The sequence below is a fragment of the Misgurnus anguillicaudatus genome, chromosome 24 (genome assembly GCF_027580225.2).
Source record: "Misgurnus anguillicaudatus chromosome 24, ASM2758022v2, whole genome shotgun sequence".
NCBI classification, from domain to species: domain Eukaryota; kingdom Metazoa; phylum Chordata; class Actinopteri; order Cypriniformes; family Cobitidae; genus Misgurnus; species Misgurnus anguillicaudatus.
Genome location: NC_073360.2, coordinates 14276374 through 14292713, shown reverse-complemented (window position 1 = coordinate 14292713; position 16340 = coordinate 14276374). Strand labels below are relative to the sequence as shown.

The 16340-nt window shown below is 41.1% G+C and overlaps 2 protein-coding genes across 2 annotated transcripts; both read right to left on the bottom strand.

Moving 5' to 3' along the window:
• Positions 1 to 1240: 1240 nt before the first annotated feature.
• LOC129438820 (TRPM8 channel-associated factor homolog) lies at positions 1241 to 8259 on the bottom strand. The gene is made up of 5 exons (XM_055197732.2): positions 7654 to 8259; positions 7108 to 7543; positions 4618 to 4955; positions 3952 to 3977; positions 1241 to 1645 (listed from the first exon to the last, which is right to left on the bottom strand). The coding sequence occupies exons 1-5, from the start codon at positions 8257 to 8259 to the stop codon at positions 1411 to 1413; spliced, it is 1641 nt and encodes a 546-aa protein (XP_055053707.2). The 3' UTR covers positions 1241 to 1410.
• Positions 8260 to 10201: 1942 nt separating this feature from the next.
• LOC129437757 (TRPM8 channel-associated factor homolog) lies at positions 10202 to 16067 on the bottom strand. The gene is made up of 7 exons (XM_055196047.2): positions 15387 to 16067; positions 14311 to 15302; positions 14115 to 14209; positions 13761 to 13974; positions 13367 to 13606; positions 11492 to 11829; positions 10202 to 11197 (listed from the first exon to the last, which is right to left on the bottom strand). Exons 1-7 carry the CDS (start codon positions 16001 to 16003, stop codon positions 10955 to 10957), a joined length of 2739 nt encoding a protein of 912 aa, XP_055052022.2. The 5' UTR covers positions 16004 to 16067; the 3' UTR covers positions 10202 to 10954.
• Between the last annotated feature and the right edge of the window lie 273 nt (positions 16068 to 16340).

The window sequence follows — 16340 nt, the reverse complement described above, 5'->3', positions numbered from 1 at the left end:
AAATGATGCAGGCTATTCCAGAGATGGGAGTGTCTGTTTCATGCATTTGGGCGTTGCACAAGAGCACGTGCTCTGGATACGCGTGATTGTAATGTTTAATATTTTGCTTTAAATGCAAAATTATGACAGAACGTGCAATTTATTAATTTAATTTTAACAAATCAAAATAAAATATACAAATCCTACTAAAGTAACGTTAGCCTACGTGTTTTATATAACTGTCTGCTTATAATAAACACAAAGAAATGAAGAAATAATGTTTAATAAAAAATTATTATCTTTATTAATTATTACCATTCCGGAGTTAAACAACTTTGAACGGAGTTTCTTATAATGTTAATGATATTACAGTGGCCAGTCTTAACAGTGTATGATATTCAGCTCGTCTTGATTTAATTATTTTATTTTGCAGAATGCGAAAAAAACATTCATATCTGAATGAATGGGACTCAGGAAATACAATATACGCGCATTAGTAAGACCTTACGGCAGATCACGTTGGCCAAAACACGACCAGAACCGCGTTTTCAAAAGATATTGCGGGCAAACACAGACATTTGCATTCGGACGGGATTACATTTCTCAGAGGACCTCTGAGTTCGGTGAAAAATGGTAGGTAAATTGCTCTGGAATTCTTACGGAGGTCGTCAGAGAAAAACACAGACATGGCCGATTCGGACGGGATTAAAAACACAGAGGACCTCTGAGAAGCACGATTTTCTCAGAGGTCCCCCTGTAATACTAATCCCATCCGAATAGGGCTAAAGTCTGTGTTTAAACTCCCCCATAGGTTCACATGACTGAAAACTATCAATACAGTATAGGTGTTTGTTGTTTCTCATGTGATATTTTTTACTTTGTCTTTGATTAGATACAACCAAAACTGTCTAAATTAATAAACTATACTAACCTAAAGTTTAATGACCAAGAAAGCCACCAAGCAAAATATGTGTTCGGAGTGTCATGTGTGTTGCTCGTCATTTCAAAATATGTTTGTTGCGTCATGTGAACCATGTGCATCATGCGTCCCGTCAAAACAAATGCCCGCTGCACACGCGTCAAAAGGGCCCATGACAAAGGAGACACTCCCGTTAAAAAAACTCTGAAGACACTAACTTAACACTAAACTCTGATTACACATGAGATTGAGTATCTGGCAAACGCGAGTGTCTCTTTTATCATTAACCCTTTAGACGCGTGTGCAGCAGACATTTATTTTTGACAAGACGCATGATGCACATGGTTCACATGATGCGCTGAACACATGACGGGCTCAGTACATGTTGTGACGAGCTTCGCATTGTGCACCCTCGAAAAAGAAGTCACCGCTATCAACCCGTATCAATCTACTATTATAAACTTATTTTAATCAGATTTCCCCCTGTAATTATTAAAACTCTTTCATGTGTCTTATTCATACTGCTTCATAGGATGATCGCTCCACTCGGGGAGATGAGAGATCTTCTGTTCAGTGCTGGGCTCGATCGGCCAACCCCAGGCTTTGAAGAAGGATGACAGATTCATTTTCACCACCTTGGAGAAGGTCTCAGCGTACAGATTCATCTTGCCTGGATTGTTATTGGGCACTCCAGTCATGTCATGATAGGCAGCAAAAACCTTTTTGAAGGCATCTGTCACGGAGTGACTTCAGTAGGGCGGAACCTAATGAGAGTCCAGTAGTTCCGCCCAGACCTGTTTGCAGTAAACACCAGCGCTTACGGGTTTCCCGGGAATCCCCAAAATCACCGTAATGAGCTACAGCTGTGCCGATGACGTGGCGGATAGCGATTGGTCAAGATACGCTGGAAAGACGAGCATAAAAAGGGGAGTTAGAAGAGGCACAGGGCGTGTGTGATATTATTGAACTGCTGAGTATGTTGGGCAGACGCTGGGCCACATTCGCTGGATTACTCTGGGACTGCAGGAAAGTGAGATTAGGAAATCGCTGGGCATCTGCAAAGTAAGAGAGAGAGACACCGTGAGAGTCAATGAAGGGTGAGCAGTAGAGTATTAAGAATGTACAAACGATTGGATTGTCCTGTGTGTACGGAGGCTGGAGAACGCTTTCCCACACGTAGCCACGTGAAGCTGGAGAGAAACCACGGAGCTGTGAGTAATTGCATACATTGTTGTTTGGCAGATCTAAGTGTTAAAGGAGTGTGTGCTTTACCCTTTTAGCGGCCCCACAAAGGGAAGTCAGTGGTTGAGCCGGACACCGAGTGAGCTGGAGAGAAACCACGGAGCTGTGAGTAATTGCAGATATTTTTGTTGGCAAACCCAAGTGTTAAAGGAGTGTGTGCTTTACCTTCCTAGCGGCCCCACCAAGGGAAGTCAGTGGGTGAGCCGGACGCCGAGCGAGTTAGAGAGAGACCACCGAACCGGGAGTAACTGAATGTCTTGTTGTGCAAGGAATCTAAACTATTAAAGGAGTGTGTGTGCCTTACCTTCTAGCGGCCCCACCTGGTGTGAAGTCGGTGGGCGAGCCGGGGACTAAGTGTGCCTACAGGGAGCGGGCATTGAAGCTTTTAAGTTGATTGGGGTTTTGTCAGCGCGACATCAGAGGCTGCCTTCCCCGTCCAAGAGCGGTTTTGCCTAAAGAGGAGCCCAGACCCTAATTATTCACTGGAGTGTGTGAAGTGCAGTGTGAAGAGTGATCGATTGACGTGAGTACACTAGTTTGCAGTGTGGTGCCGGGCCTTATTGTCTGTGTTGCCCCTCAGGGAAACGGAGCTCCCTGTGAGTACCATCGTCGGCCGCCGCGTCGACGAATACCCCGTCCACCCTACACACGCCAGGATATAAGCCCTGTAGGGACCCTCGGACGGGGTAAGAAAGGCACTGAGAGGGACGTGGTGGTCTGTTCGAGAACCATTGGCGGAGGAGCCGCCAGGAGGAGGGCTGGGGGCCCCAGGAGCCGCGAATACGCTGTGTGTGGCTAGAGCACCGGAAACAACTGCTATCCCCTCTAGATCTTCGCCTGCCCTAGGAGAAAGGAAAGAGAACGTGTGGATCCCGTTAGCTGGAATCCCCGGATAGTGAGGGGCCGCCGCGCCGGCCGCAGTATCAGGAGGGACCCCCCGCTCCCGTGTCTGGCTCCATCTGCGATGTGGTGACGTATACCTTTTTCTCCACTTCCGCCAGTGCTATACTTATTGTACAACGTCTTGAATGCCCTGAAGAGAGAACACACTCATTGCACAACGAGCTAAAGCTAAACTTACCCACCACGTCTTGAATGCCCTGTAGAGAGAACACACTCATAGTACAACGAGCTAAAGCTAAACTTACCCAGCACGTCTTGGATGCCCTGTAGAGAGAACACACTTACCGTACCTCGAGCTAAAGCTAAAACTTACCCAGCACATCTCGAAGGCCCCGAGATACCTGTGAAAGAATATACTTACCGTGTAGTGAACTAGGGTGAACTTACCTCGCACACTCGAACTCCTAGTGGCATCTAGAAGAGAGAACACTTACCGTGTGGTGAGGTGAAGCGGCCCGTTGCCAGCTTGGCCCGAGGAACCTGAAATAGAGAAACAGAGAAAAGATTCAGCGACGAAGACGTGAGTTAGCTAGTGTACCATAACACTCACCCTGTGTTTTATTCTGCCCTCAGGAGGACGAATCGGGCCGTGAGGAGACTGTCCACACAGGAGGTGGGTTGAGGATGAAGAAGCTCCGCCCGACCCTTGCCCTGTGATTCCTTGGCCCTACAGTACTGACCTCTCCCCTCCAACGTCCCAGGCCCATAGTGTTCCCCCTGAGGGCGAGAGGATATTTTAGATTCCCTTCCCCATTCCCTTGATTCTTTTAACTAAATTAAATAAAGTTTTGCTATCATTTTACTTATCTTTCGTTTGTCTGGTCATTGGGGTGCTTTGGGGACCTCCTCGAGGCGGAACTTTGGTAAGAGCGTGACTCACATAGTTCGTGGTCCGCTCAGGCCGTGACACATCCCAGCCAAATTTGTCTTGAAGCTTAAGGAATATTAAGTGTGTATATGATTAATATGATTATGATTCCTTAGTGATGTATATAAAAACAACTTTAACATGTTTAACATTGTGCAGTTGTCACGGTAGGAAATCCACTGTTTCCTCCGTGTCATGTTTGTATGTGTGTGTGTGTGTGTTTGTTCACTTACCCCTGCCATGTGCTCGTTAGAGCAATCCCATTCACCTGTGTGATTGATTGTCTCGCTCCAGCTTTTCATCATTACTTCATCTCCATAAATACTCACCTGACTTTCTGTTCCCTGCCAGATCCTATTGTTTGCTCAGTCCCCGTGTTGTTTGGTTGTCTCGTGCACTTTGGATTACGTGTTTCAGTTGGATGTTTGTTGTCGTCGTCGTCGTCGTCGTCGTCGTCGTCGTCTTCGTGTGGATGTTCCCGTGTTCAGCCTGGATATCACCACTGCTCACCACTCCACCAATGTCGCACTCAAGATCACCAACTTCCACCGTAGTCATCGTCACCATTGCCCACCACAACACCGGACTGGATTACTTCCGCATTGACTCTTAATACTCTCTCTTTGTTTACATTTAATAAACATTGTTTGATTTCATCTGCGCTTGTTTCCGTCTCATACGTATCATTACAGCAGTCTGTTCCTACCTGCATATAAGTCTCCAGTGCTGTCCACATGGTCCATTTTTCCAAATCCCTGCCACCTTTGGCATAATCTCTGGCACGATCCTGCCGTTTTTTTAGGGTCATGGCTTCATGAGCAGTAGCCCTGTCAATACCAAGCACCTTCTCATGCACATACACTGACCACAGGTTGCAGGTGCACTCAGTTGTGTGTGGAGGAAACTCCCAAACTCCACGCTGCTGGTTATGACCAAGCTCATGTATAAATCCCCACAAATCACTTTTATTGGCTTTCTTTGGTTTCATCAGTTCTGGGGCGGAGGTGGAGTGCATCATGATGGGATATCCAGCATGCATAAAGCCTGAGAATGAAAATGAGGAGTGGGTGTTGTGATGTGTCTCGTAGTATACTATAAATGTATTTTACTCAAAACAATAAAAAATAAAAAAAATCCTGAATTGAGACATTTACTTGGCAAGCAAAGTGGCTTAAGAAATTAAGTCTAGTTTACTGAAATAAATTATGAAAATCAAGGGGATAATACTTAAATTATTAAAGTAAAATATTTGCCAAATGGGCAAGAAAAATAAGTTGAAATAAGTTGAAACTGGAAGTTTTTTGTTTTTTTTACCCCAATGGCAGATATTTTTACTTGTTTTAAGCATAAACCTTATAAATTTCATATGCTTTCAGTAAACAAGATTTAAAATATTAAGCCATTTCGCTTACCAAATAAATGTATTTAAATTTCAGAGGTTTTAGATATTTATGGAAAACAAGTCAATAATACAAAGTAAGACATTCATTTTTTGCCAAAATGTGGGCATGGCTTCTTAATTTTCTAAGTACCATGATAGTATTTGATAAACATTGTAATCTTGCTGCAATTTTACATTATAATCATGGTGATACTTTATTATTTCATTTTGCATTGACATTACCATATTTTCCGGACTATAAGTCGGTCCGAAGTATAAGTCGAATCAGTCAAAAATGCGTTTTGAAGAGAAAAAAACATATATAAGTCACACAATCCAAGCCGAAGAACAGACATTTAATCTGTAAAGGCAAGTTATTTAAAGGTGACCAAGAATGTAAAACGGTATTTACCTCGTCATAGCTGAAGTATTAGAGCTCTGTATATAGAAATGACAGTAATGTTTCCTCATTTTCATGTAAATCTCGTGAATTAAAATTAAAATTAAAAAGTCAACCAAAAAAACAGGCAGATCTCAACATAACATCGACAGTGAAGTAACCGTCGAGATGTATGCCCCCAACATTTCTATATACCCGCCCATATTCTAGGCAAGGACGTAAACAGCAGAATCATCTGAAGTTTTGCAGGTATTGAGAAGAAACAAGCAAGGACGTAAATGACAGAAAATAAATATGAATGTTATGTTCCAGTCACAACCAAACACCAGAGCAATTCAATCTAAAGCTGTTCGTTACTTTGGCCATATTACCGCGGACAGTTCTTTGAACCTGGGACAATGTCAAGCGCTTCGCTCAGCGTTTGATACTGAAAAAAGGGGGCATTATGGCCATAACCCCCTACCACGAACCGTTAGTAGTTATTTGATTACTGTTGACTACGGTTTAAATGTAAAGTTTCTTACCAAACAACATTAAGGATAATTTACTGTGTTGTCGAGATCGAACGCAAGATGCGTCTGTAGTAAAGTTTACCTCAACTGTTGTTAACTACCAAACTAAATGGCATAGAATGTATGACGACCTATTTACGCGGATGTTATTACTCATTACTGCCTGTGTTTTCATATACTTCAACTAAATACTAATTTAACTAAAGTGCCCGTGTTTGTGACACTTACCTTAAGCTCAAATTCAAACTTGATATTGGGAAGTTTTCCATGAGCTCTGTGAACACAACTCGCTGACAGCAGTTTGCCTTCATTCAGAAACAACTCAAAAAACGCAACAGCAGCGTATAAAATCCTTACAGGCACTGTCATAATATTTCCGTCTTCATCGCGGCACAGAGTAATGAAATACATCCATAAGAACGTGTTTGTCATTATCATTTAAATAATAGTAATTTAAACATCTTGCGATTCAGTTCTGACCTGGTGACGTGACCCTAGTTGAGAAACAGCCAATCAGAGCGCAACTCATTATTATTATTATTCATGACCCTTTCATTTAAGGTAATAACAGACCATTTCATTCTGAGGGCAAATCCTAGGGTTGTAAATGGACATGTAAAACCGTCTCTGGATCATTTTTTCACTTAAAAAGCCACATACCTTATATTTAGATATCAAAGAACAATGTAACGTATTATTTCAATCCATTCATGGTCACCTTTAACTAAACAATAGCACAGAACAGCAGGCTGAATAGGTGTCCGTACATGTTAAAGTAACGTAAACAGTTATTTACACGATACACAATAGCATACAGAACATAGAGGCTGAATAGGCTAAATTAACACAACAAGCCAAATCAAGTTCAAAAAGTTCCAGAAGTCATTCCACATCACTGAATCCATTGAATTACATAAATACAAGAGCAGCATATTTGGATCTTTTCACATTCGGCATCACTGTAGGAAGTGCAGACATGGACACTGAGATCTTCTCTGAAGTTAGTTAACTGGCAGTTCAGACCAGATTTGCTCAGTATCTTTTGGGCTCCTGTTAGACTTGGTATGATGCCAATAACACCTTTACGCCCCTCATCAAGCCAGTTAATAGCATTTATCAGGAAAGTGGACAGAGATTCACGGCCCAGGTAGCCTTCGTGGGTAACCACAATTACCCGTCCTTGTCCATAGTAGGCGCCGGCAATGAATGTTTGTCCAGCTGGAGTGACTGCAATAGGAAATGCAAATGGTCCATGCACCATCAGCTCAGATGCCAACGAACCTTGGATGTCAAACTGAGGCACACCTTTCAGCAGGATTTCTAGGTCATTCTTAAAATCCTTAACGATTATGAAAAATGTAAATAAAATTGTTACGAGAAATAGTTTTACAAATGTGTTTTCGAAAAATAAGTATGTCAAAGCTAAAATGTCTGCTGAACTTACAATACAGCAAGCCAACTAGAAGGGATATTTGAAGAAACAGGGAATACGCCACGCTCTCCTGGGTGTTCCGTAAAGTAAATTCCTGCGACGCTGCACACCTTGTTTCCAGGGAAGTTCAGAAAAACATTCTCTTGCGGATGAGCCTTAGCCCAGCTCCATGCTTGGCCAGCAATAATCAAACCACCCCCAGCTTTGACAAAAGCAATCAAATTCTTTGCACAAGCATCAACGCTGTAAGCATCTGTGATATATACAGCCAATCCCTCACAGAACTCTCCAAGCTTGGTGCTGATAGACGAATTGCGCAAGTTATCAGCTACAGAACCTAATTTTCTCTGAATCCCTACAATGCTGGCATCACTGGTACATGGCATGAGCCACATCAGGGCATTCTCTATCAGGCTGGGGAAACGGCTCAAGTAGCCTTCATGTCGCAACACCACCATACATCCCTGACCGTAACGAGATGCAGCAATTAGAACTTGACCTCTTGGATTCATGGCAAGTGGAAAGGCATCTGCACCGATCAGCACAAGATCAATAGGCACCGCATTTCCATGGAGGTCAAGGTCCTTCACACCAGACCTGATAGTGCAGTAGTCACATGCCATGATGCTTCAGTTATCTTTAGTTGGTCAAAAATCTTTTTCACTCTTTAGTTTTGCAGATGTTGAATACTTGATTTGTCCAACCAGAACCTGTGCAATGGCCCAAAGTTTTCTACAAGAAAATAATAAATATATTTTTTATTATATTTTACCTAAATATGCGGTATAAAAACTGAATCCAGGCTCAGTAATATCTCTAAATTCATGAAGAAATAAAATTTGTAAATTCTTTATCTCCTGTTTGTATTTTTAGAGTACATATCTTTTCTTGCATATTTGCAAATTATTTTATGAGATTACAATGATTATGTAGGATATTAATACATTTACACCAATACAAAGCCTGCTATTTGTTTTTCCGTAACTAAAAGAAAACGGCTTTTAAAGGTTTTAATCAAAAAAAAAAGTTTCAATACAAGTGAAAACACCACAATTATTTAACATTAATCTTAAATTGGGGGTCTTCTTCCTCCGCTTAGTTTTTCAGTTTACAAAGTCATCTAAATAAGGATTAGACATAGCGCCAGCACAACTGGCTTTCAAAGGGGATGAGGGATGAGACTCTTATTGGTTTATTGCACGTTACGCCCAAAACACACCCATTACTCATTACAAGAATAGGAAGAAACCTTTTCGACCCTGCGTTCGGCGCACAAACCATTTTTCCCGTTGTTAAATTAGCAAAAGTGGAATCGGACACGCCCTTTTAGACCGTGCACCATGCGCTTTAGACAATGCGCTTAGACCGTTAAAATAGTGTACCCTTCAAGCCAACTTTCAACTTTGATGTCAAATAATAAAAAGAGAAAATCATATTTTATGCTCATTGTTTTTTGTGCACGCTCTCTTAGTAGACATCACACAAAGACACCCTAAAACGCAAATCAATAAGGGGTTGGTCTGAAGTAGGTTCATTATTCATAGGTGTGGTTTGGGCGTAACATCAAATAAACCAATCAGAACGCTATCCAACATTCCCTTTAAACGCAAGGGCGCAAGTTCCATGGCGGGTTGCTATTATAATGACGGATTTACCAGGGGCACGCCAGCGGTTCACAGCCGAGGAGACCCACGTTCTTGTAAGAGCAGTCAAAGACACAGAAGTTGTTTTGTACGGGGATGGGACTTGGGAGAAACCCGCACAAATCATCGTCGATTAAACAGGCGTGAGAGGAAATATAGCCACAATTGTCTCATCAGCTGGCATTCGCTACAATGATGTCAGGAGACGGGGGAATCCCAAGCTTGCCAGCATAAATCGGGCACGCCATGTAACGGGAGGTGGATCTGCCTCTAAACAGGACCTGACGCCAGCAGAGGACATCGCTGCGTCCACCCTCACCGCTGAAAGGGTTTGGGGCTTTTAAATCGGAAACGCAAGCAAGGTCCAACCCAAAGTACACTTACAAATCAAGTTCAAATACATTAAGGTTTCTTATGAAAACATTTTAATTATTATTTACATAAAATAAATGTAATACAGTCACACAACAAACTTATGAAAATATTTTAATCGTTATTTGCATGAGAATTTTTTTAACGCAGCCACACAATAAATAAAAACTACCACCACAATGATTTCCCTTATCTCATGTGTTAATATTTTTTATTGTAACAATTTATGATTTGCAAAAATAACAGTTGCAACTGTGTAGATTAGATTTCAAAGTGTGTGCGCGTTGTGCATGCTATACATTATGGTCAAGCATGCGCCCTTAAAATAGCATAATGAACCACGCGCAACGCGCCACTGACTTTTTTGGTCAGTGGCGCAATTGTTTTTTGAAACTCCAAAATAGCATCAGGGATGGTTTGCGCCGGAGACGTGCGTCTGTGGAGGGAAAAACCCGCTGTGCGCCGGTGCAAAATACGAATGATACATGCGTCACTGACAAAGTCAATTGCGCTGGGTGCAAGACAGGGCCCATGAAGTGACCAGGTGTAAAAAGGCCCATAGTTTTTGTTCATATCTTAAATTATATCAATTTCCTAGAGATACAACAAAGACTGTTGAAATGAATAAACTAAACTAATCTAATGTTTAAAAACCAAGATAACCACCAAACCCACCAAGACAAATTATACAATATTTTAAAACAACCTAAAGAGAGCTGCATGGATGACATATGTTTCTAAGCCAACCCAGGAGGTTAGCTTCACATGGATCCCCATTACAAAAATCTGTGTAATTTTTTCATAGGCTTTGGATCACATTTTAAAAATAAGCTCTGCATGTGCTCAACAAAAGTTTATGATATTTACACGTTTTGATCATCAAGATAATCTTAACAATGAACACAACTATAGTTTGGATAATAGATAAACATAGTTTGGGAATTGTGCTATTTACATCATCTGTCTCATGTAGCGATTTAGCAACCACCTTTTTAAAGACATGTAAAACTTTATAAACTTTGTAAAAATTACAAGTTACTGGTGTGTTTTGTTTAAAAAAAATAAAACATGTAAATATATCCTAAGCTTGTGTTAACCACAGATCTTATTTATGGCGTTTAACCAAAAACACACTGACTTTGGGACAAGAGAACTGGAAGAGCTGAAATGATAACTCCGCTCCAGGTTTTAGCCTACAAAAAGTTTTCATACATGCAGCTCTCTATTAACCCATATCAATCTACTCTTATATCTTATTTTAATCAGATTCCACACTGTAATTATTAAAGCTCTTTCAGGTGTCTTAGTCATACTGCTTCATAGGATGATCGCTCCACTCTGGGAGATGAGAGATCTTCTGTTCAGTGCTGGGCTCGATCGGCCAACCCCAGGCTTTGAAGAAGGACGACAGATTCATGTTCACCACCTTAGAGAAGGTCTCAGCGTACAGATTCATCTTCCCTGCATTGTTATTGGGCACTCCAGTCATGACATGATAGGCAGCAAAAACCTTCTTGAAAGCATCCCAGCCAAATTTGCCTTGAAGCTTAAAAAATATGAAATGTATGATTATGAATACAGTGATGTTAAAATTAAATAATTATTTGTTTTATTTTCAATTATTTTTATCCATGATATAAAATTTGTTGATTTTTTGTTTCAAACAGAGCTGCAGCAAAGGTTACAGGTTGCAGCTTTAACAAGCAAAAACAAAAAATGCATGATTGCTTAAGGTTGATGTAAAAATGTATGTCGCCAAATTGGACATTACCAAAATATAGTGAAGTATAGAAAAACATGTTGAACTGGTTAAACCTAACATTGTGCAGTCTGTTCCTACCTGCATATAAGTCTCCAGTGCTGTCCACATGCTCCATTTTTTCAAATCTTTGCCACCTTTGGCATAATCTCTGGCACGAGCCTGGCGACCATTCAGAGACATGCCTTTGTGAGCAATAGCCCTGTCGATACCAAGCACCTCCTCATGCACATACACTGACCACAGGTTGCAGGTGCACTCAGTTGTGTGTGGAGGAAACTCCCAAACTCCACGCTGCTGGTTATGACCAAGCTCATGTATAAATCCCCACATACCCTTTTTACGGGCACTTTCTGGATTTATCAGTTCTTGGGCGGAGCTGGACTGAATCATGATGGGATATCCAGCATGCATAAAACCTGGGAATAAAATGAGGAGTGGTTTTCAAATAGAATAGTATTATTGTACTTTACCCCAAATTATTCACAGTATGTCTTTTTTAGAATATAGATAAAGATAATTAACAGTGGCAGCCGGCGCTCAATGCGAAGTTCGTCACAACATGTATGTAGCCGTAGTTGTGTGTGGTTCCTTTTCAAAATATGTCTTCTGCGCATCTAGAGATCCTGTGTGTATTTTGTGAACGTGAGCGTCTCTTTTATCATAAACGGTTTTGACACATGTGCACCAGGCACTTATTTTGACAAAATACATGATATACATGGTTTACATGACGCAACAAACACATATTTTGAAACCACGTGCAACACACATGACACTACGAACACTTATTTTGAATTAGCGCCCCTCGGATGAGCAGTCACGAGCTGTAATGATTATTAAATGTTTTTCTATTCCAACAGATTCAATATAATGACAGTAAATTATTGAGCCACACACCCAAGAATGTAAGCAAAAAGTGGGTGTGGGTTGCTGTTTATTTTGCAAGTACTGTAGGCTACAGTAATATTAAATAAAAACTGCAAAATTTCTGCAATTTACAATAAAATGATAGTGGCTGTAATTATATTCGATTAATTCATCTTGCATTGACATCTTACGGCATTTATGCAAGATCTGGAGGCAGAGAAGTTACCTGTTGTCAATAGTGATGCACTTCTTAATGTAGCCCAATCTTCATCTTCGTAACACAGTTTAAGATGTTTTAGATTAAGTCCGAGATCCCGCTGAACCTTCACCGAAAATCCATGCACGGTACACTGTCCATGTCCAGAAAGGCAACAAAAACATCATCATAGCAGTCCATGTGACATCAGTGGGTCAGTTAGAATGTACAGTATTGAAGCATCGAAAATACATTTTGGTCCAAAAATAGCAAAAATTACCACTTTATTCAGGATTGTCTTCTCTTCAAGTGACTGCAGTGACGCAGATGACATGTTATCTGGTGTGCCCCAGTGTTTTTTTTTTGTGCGCCTGGGCTTTGTTTACAGTCTGAAGGAGACGCACACTGTAAGTTTGAAAAAAACCTGCAGTCACATGACTTTAGTCTCGCGCATGCACTTCACAACAGATGTGGAAGAGAAGACAATGCGCATGCACTTCACAACAGATGTGGAAGAGAAGACAATGCTAAATAAAGTCGTAATTTTTGTTATTATTGTACCAAAATGTATTTTTGATGCTTCAACACATTCTAACTGACCCACTGCTGTCACATGGACTACTTTAATGATGATGTTTTTATTACCTTTCTGGACATGGACAGTATACCGGTCATAGATTTTCAATAAAGGGTCAACAAGTTCTCAGACTAAATATAAAACATCTTAAACATCTGTGTTCCGAAGATGAATGGAGGTCTTACGAGTTTGGGATGACATGAGGGTGTGTCATTCCTGACATTATTTTCAACTTTGGAATGACATGACGGTGAGTCATTAATTATATTATTTTCAATTTTGGGTGAAATATTCCTTTAATAGTATCTCATACCGGCAGAGATCTGAACATCTGCAACAAATCGCTCCTTGCGGGGGAACTTATGAGGTATTGCTGCCAGGTCAGATATGCCTCTCATTATTGCATCCCAAAGTTTCGCCACCTCATCAGGACGATCCAGATTCCGTATCACATCTGAATGTAATGTGATGATGATGTTCTCAAACTCAAGCTCCGCCCAGGGTGCTGGTGCCTGACGGATCCCACCAACCCAGTCAGCTACACTGGTCTCTCCTAAAGGGACAAACTCAGTCAGCTTTCCAAACTATAATACACTATTTTACATGGTTTTGAAACATATTTCACTGATATTCATCTTCTGAATATGAATATTCAGTTTGAAATCTCACTGTGATGTTAATTGTTATTTTTTATTTAATATTCTTACCAGACTTGAAGTATGGAGCCTGTACAGCAGTCTGCACAACCATTTCCACCCCATCCACTTTGGTTTTGGGAGGTGCAACTAGGTAGATGAGCCCTCCCCAAAGATTACTGATCTGGACCGTTTCATTGTCCAATGAGAATCGCTCATGGACCACAGGAGCTCGTCTTAAAACATCTGCAGACCCAATGTTATCTGTGTGGCAACCAATCTGGACCTACAGAGAGTTGGAAACATGCTGTCATCATACTTTTATTGTGTGATTAAGTGTTAAGTACAAGTTAACAAAAATTGCCAATATATGGTATTACAATGGACACATCAAAATAATGTACTTGATGGTATAAATTCGATCACCTTCCAGTTTTTCCCAATGAGCTCTGGAGGTATTACCATCTGTGTCCTCATACCAGGAGAAAGATACAAGCCTGTGCTTATCCATGCTTCAGCACCTAAAACAAGAGATGTGCTGTTAAATAAGTGATAACAACTATTGTGTGTAACAAGTCAATTCTCACCTACTTGCACATTTAAATAAAGAAAACTTTAATACCACCAGTGTCAGCACTGATACGAACTCTGGCATCAGACACAGTGGGCAGGTCAGGTATATCCTTAATGATGTATGGCAGGAGGGCATCAGGGTCAGACATGGTTTTGTAAAGTTCAGTCGCGATTTGAAGCATAAGGTAGTCTTTGGGAGCTTTAATAGGGCGAGTACTACACACCTGTGGAACACCAATCTCCTTCACCATGTCGGTAAAATGAGTTACCATTGAATTATAAGAAGCACAGCCATGTGTACGCATACCAAGGTATTTGGTACAATCATTACCAAGTTGTTTCAGAGAACCCTCTACATGAGGAGCAAGTTTTTGCCCCTTGGTTACATGCTTTCCAAACTGTCTCAGTACATTACGAAAGTGATACACATCTTTAACGCCCTCCTTGATATCTGGGGCTTTGTATAATCCTCCATTCACAGTGCTGCCCAAAATACTCAGTCCCATCTTGTTAAGAATGCGATTTCCTGGGTATTCAGTCATCACATTGCGGTCATGGTTTTTCTGGGCCCAATTCCAGGCATGACCTCCGATCAGAAGACCACCTCCTTCTGCCACAAATTCTTGGATCTTTTCACACTCGGCATCACTGTAGGAAGTGCAGACGTAGACACTGAGATCTTTTCTCAAGTTTGTTAACTGGCAGTTCAGACCAGATTGGCTCAGTATCTTTTGGGCTCCTGCAAGGTTGGGATTGATCCCAATAATGCCTTTACGCCCCTCATCAAGCCAGTTGATAGCATTAATCAGGAAAGTGGACAGAGATTCACGCCCCAGGTAGCTTTCGTGGGTTAATACAATTACCCGTCCTTGTCCATAGTAGGCGCCGGCAATGAATACTTTTCCAGCTGAAGCGACTGCAACTGGAAATGCTAATAATCCATGCACCATCAGCTCAGAAGCCACAGTCCCACCTTGGATGTCAAACTCAGGCACACCTTTAAGCAGGAATTCTAGATCATTCCTAAAATCCTTGACGATTCTGAAAAATAACAATAAAATTGTTACAAGAAAAATGTGTTTACTAAAATAAGTAGGTAAAAGCTAAAATGTCTGCTGAACTTACGATACAGCAAGCCAACTAGATGGGATATTTGAAGGAACAGGGAATATGCCACATTCTCCTGGGTGTTCTGTAAAGTAAATTCCTGCGACGCTGCACACCTTGTTACCAGGGAAGTTCAGAAAAACATTCTCCTTTGGATGAGTATCAGCCCAATGCCATGCTTGGCCAGCAATAATCAAACCACCCCCAGCTTTGACAAACGCAATCAAATCCTTTGCACAAGCATCAACGCTGTAAGCATCTGTGATATATACAGCCAATCCCTCCCGAAAATCTTCAAGCTCTGTGCTGATAGACGAATTGCGCAAGTTATCAGCTACTAAACCTAAATTCTTCTGAATCCCTACAATCTTAGCATCACTGGTACATTGCATGAGCCACATCAGGGCATTCTTTATTAGACCCGGGAAACGGCTTAGGTAGCCTTCGTGTCCCAAAACCACCAGACGTCCCTGACCGTAACGAGATGCAGCCATCAGAACTTGACCTCTTGGATTCATGGCAAGTGGAAAGGCATGGTCTCCTATCAGCACAAGATCACTAGGCATCGCAGTTCCTTGAAAATCAAGTTCCTTCAGACCAGACATGATGGTGCAGTAGCCATTTTCACATGCCATGTTGCTTCAGTTATCTTTAGTTGGTCAAAAATACTTTTTCACTCTTAGTTTTCCAGATGCTGAGTACTTGATTTGTCCAACCAGAACTTGTGCAATGGCCCAGAGTTTTCTACACAAAGACAAAGAAAATAACAAATATATTTTTTATTAGATTTTACCTTAATATGCAGTATAAAAACTAAGTCAAGGCTCAGTAATATGTCTGAATATTCATGAAGAAAAAACATTTATGTTAATTTTAATTGTCTTTAGGGTCAGTGTACCCTTTAAGCCCACTTTTAACTTTGATGTCAAATTATAAAAAGAGAAAATCATATTTTATGCTGCTCATTTTTTT

Bases quoted from the DNA above. Each gene is read 5' to 3' on its own strand.
- LOC129437757 (XM_055196047.2), bottom strand. From the start codon at position 16,003: ATGGCATGTGAAAATGGCTACTGCACCATCATGTCTGGTCTGAAGGAA. The intron at 15,303-15,386 runs GTAAGTTCAGCA...GTTATTTTTCAG, and splicing joins TCTAGTTGGCTTGCTGTATC to AATCGTCAAGGATTTTAGGA. The intron at 11,830-13,366 runs GTATGAGATACT...TTTTATTCCCAG, and splicing joins AGATGTTCAGATCTCTGCCG to GTTTTATGCATGCTGGATAT.
- LOC129438820 (XM_055197732.2), bottom strand. From the start codon at position 8,259: ATGGCATGTGACTACTGCACTATCAGGTCTGGTGTGAAGGACCTTGAC. The intron at 3,978-4,617 runs GTAGGAACAGAC...ATATTCCTTAAG, and splicing joins CACTGGAGACTTATATGCAG to CTTCAAGACAAATTTGGCTG. The intron at 1,646-3,951 runs GTCACGGCCTGA...GCCCTACTGAAG, and splicing joins GACAAATTTGGCTGGGATGT to TCACTCCGTGACAGATGCCT.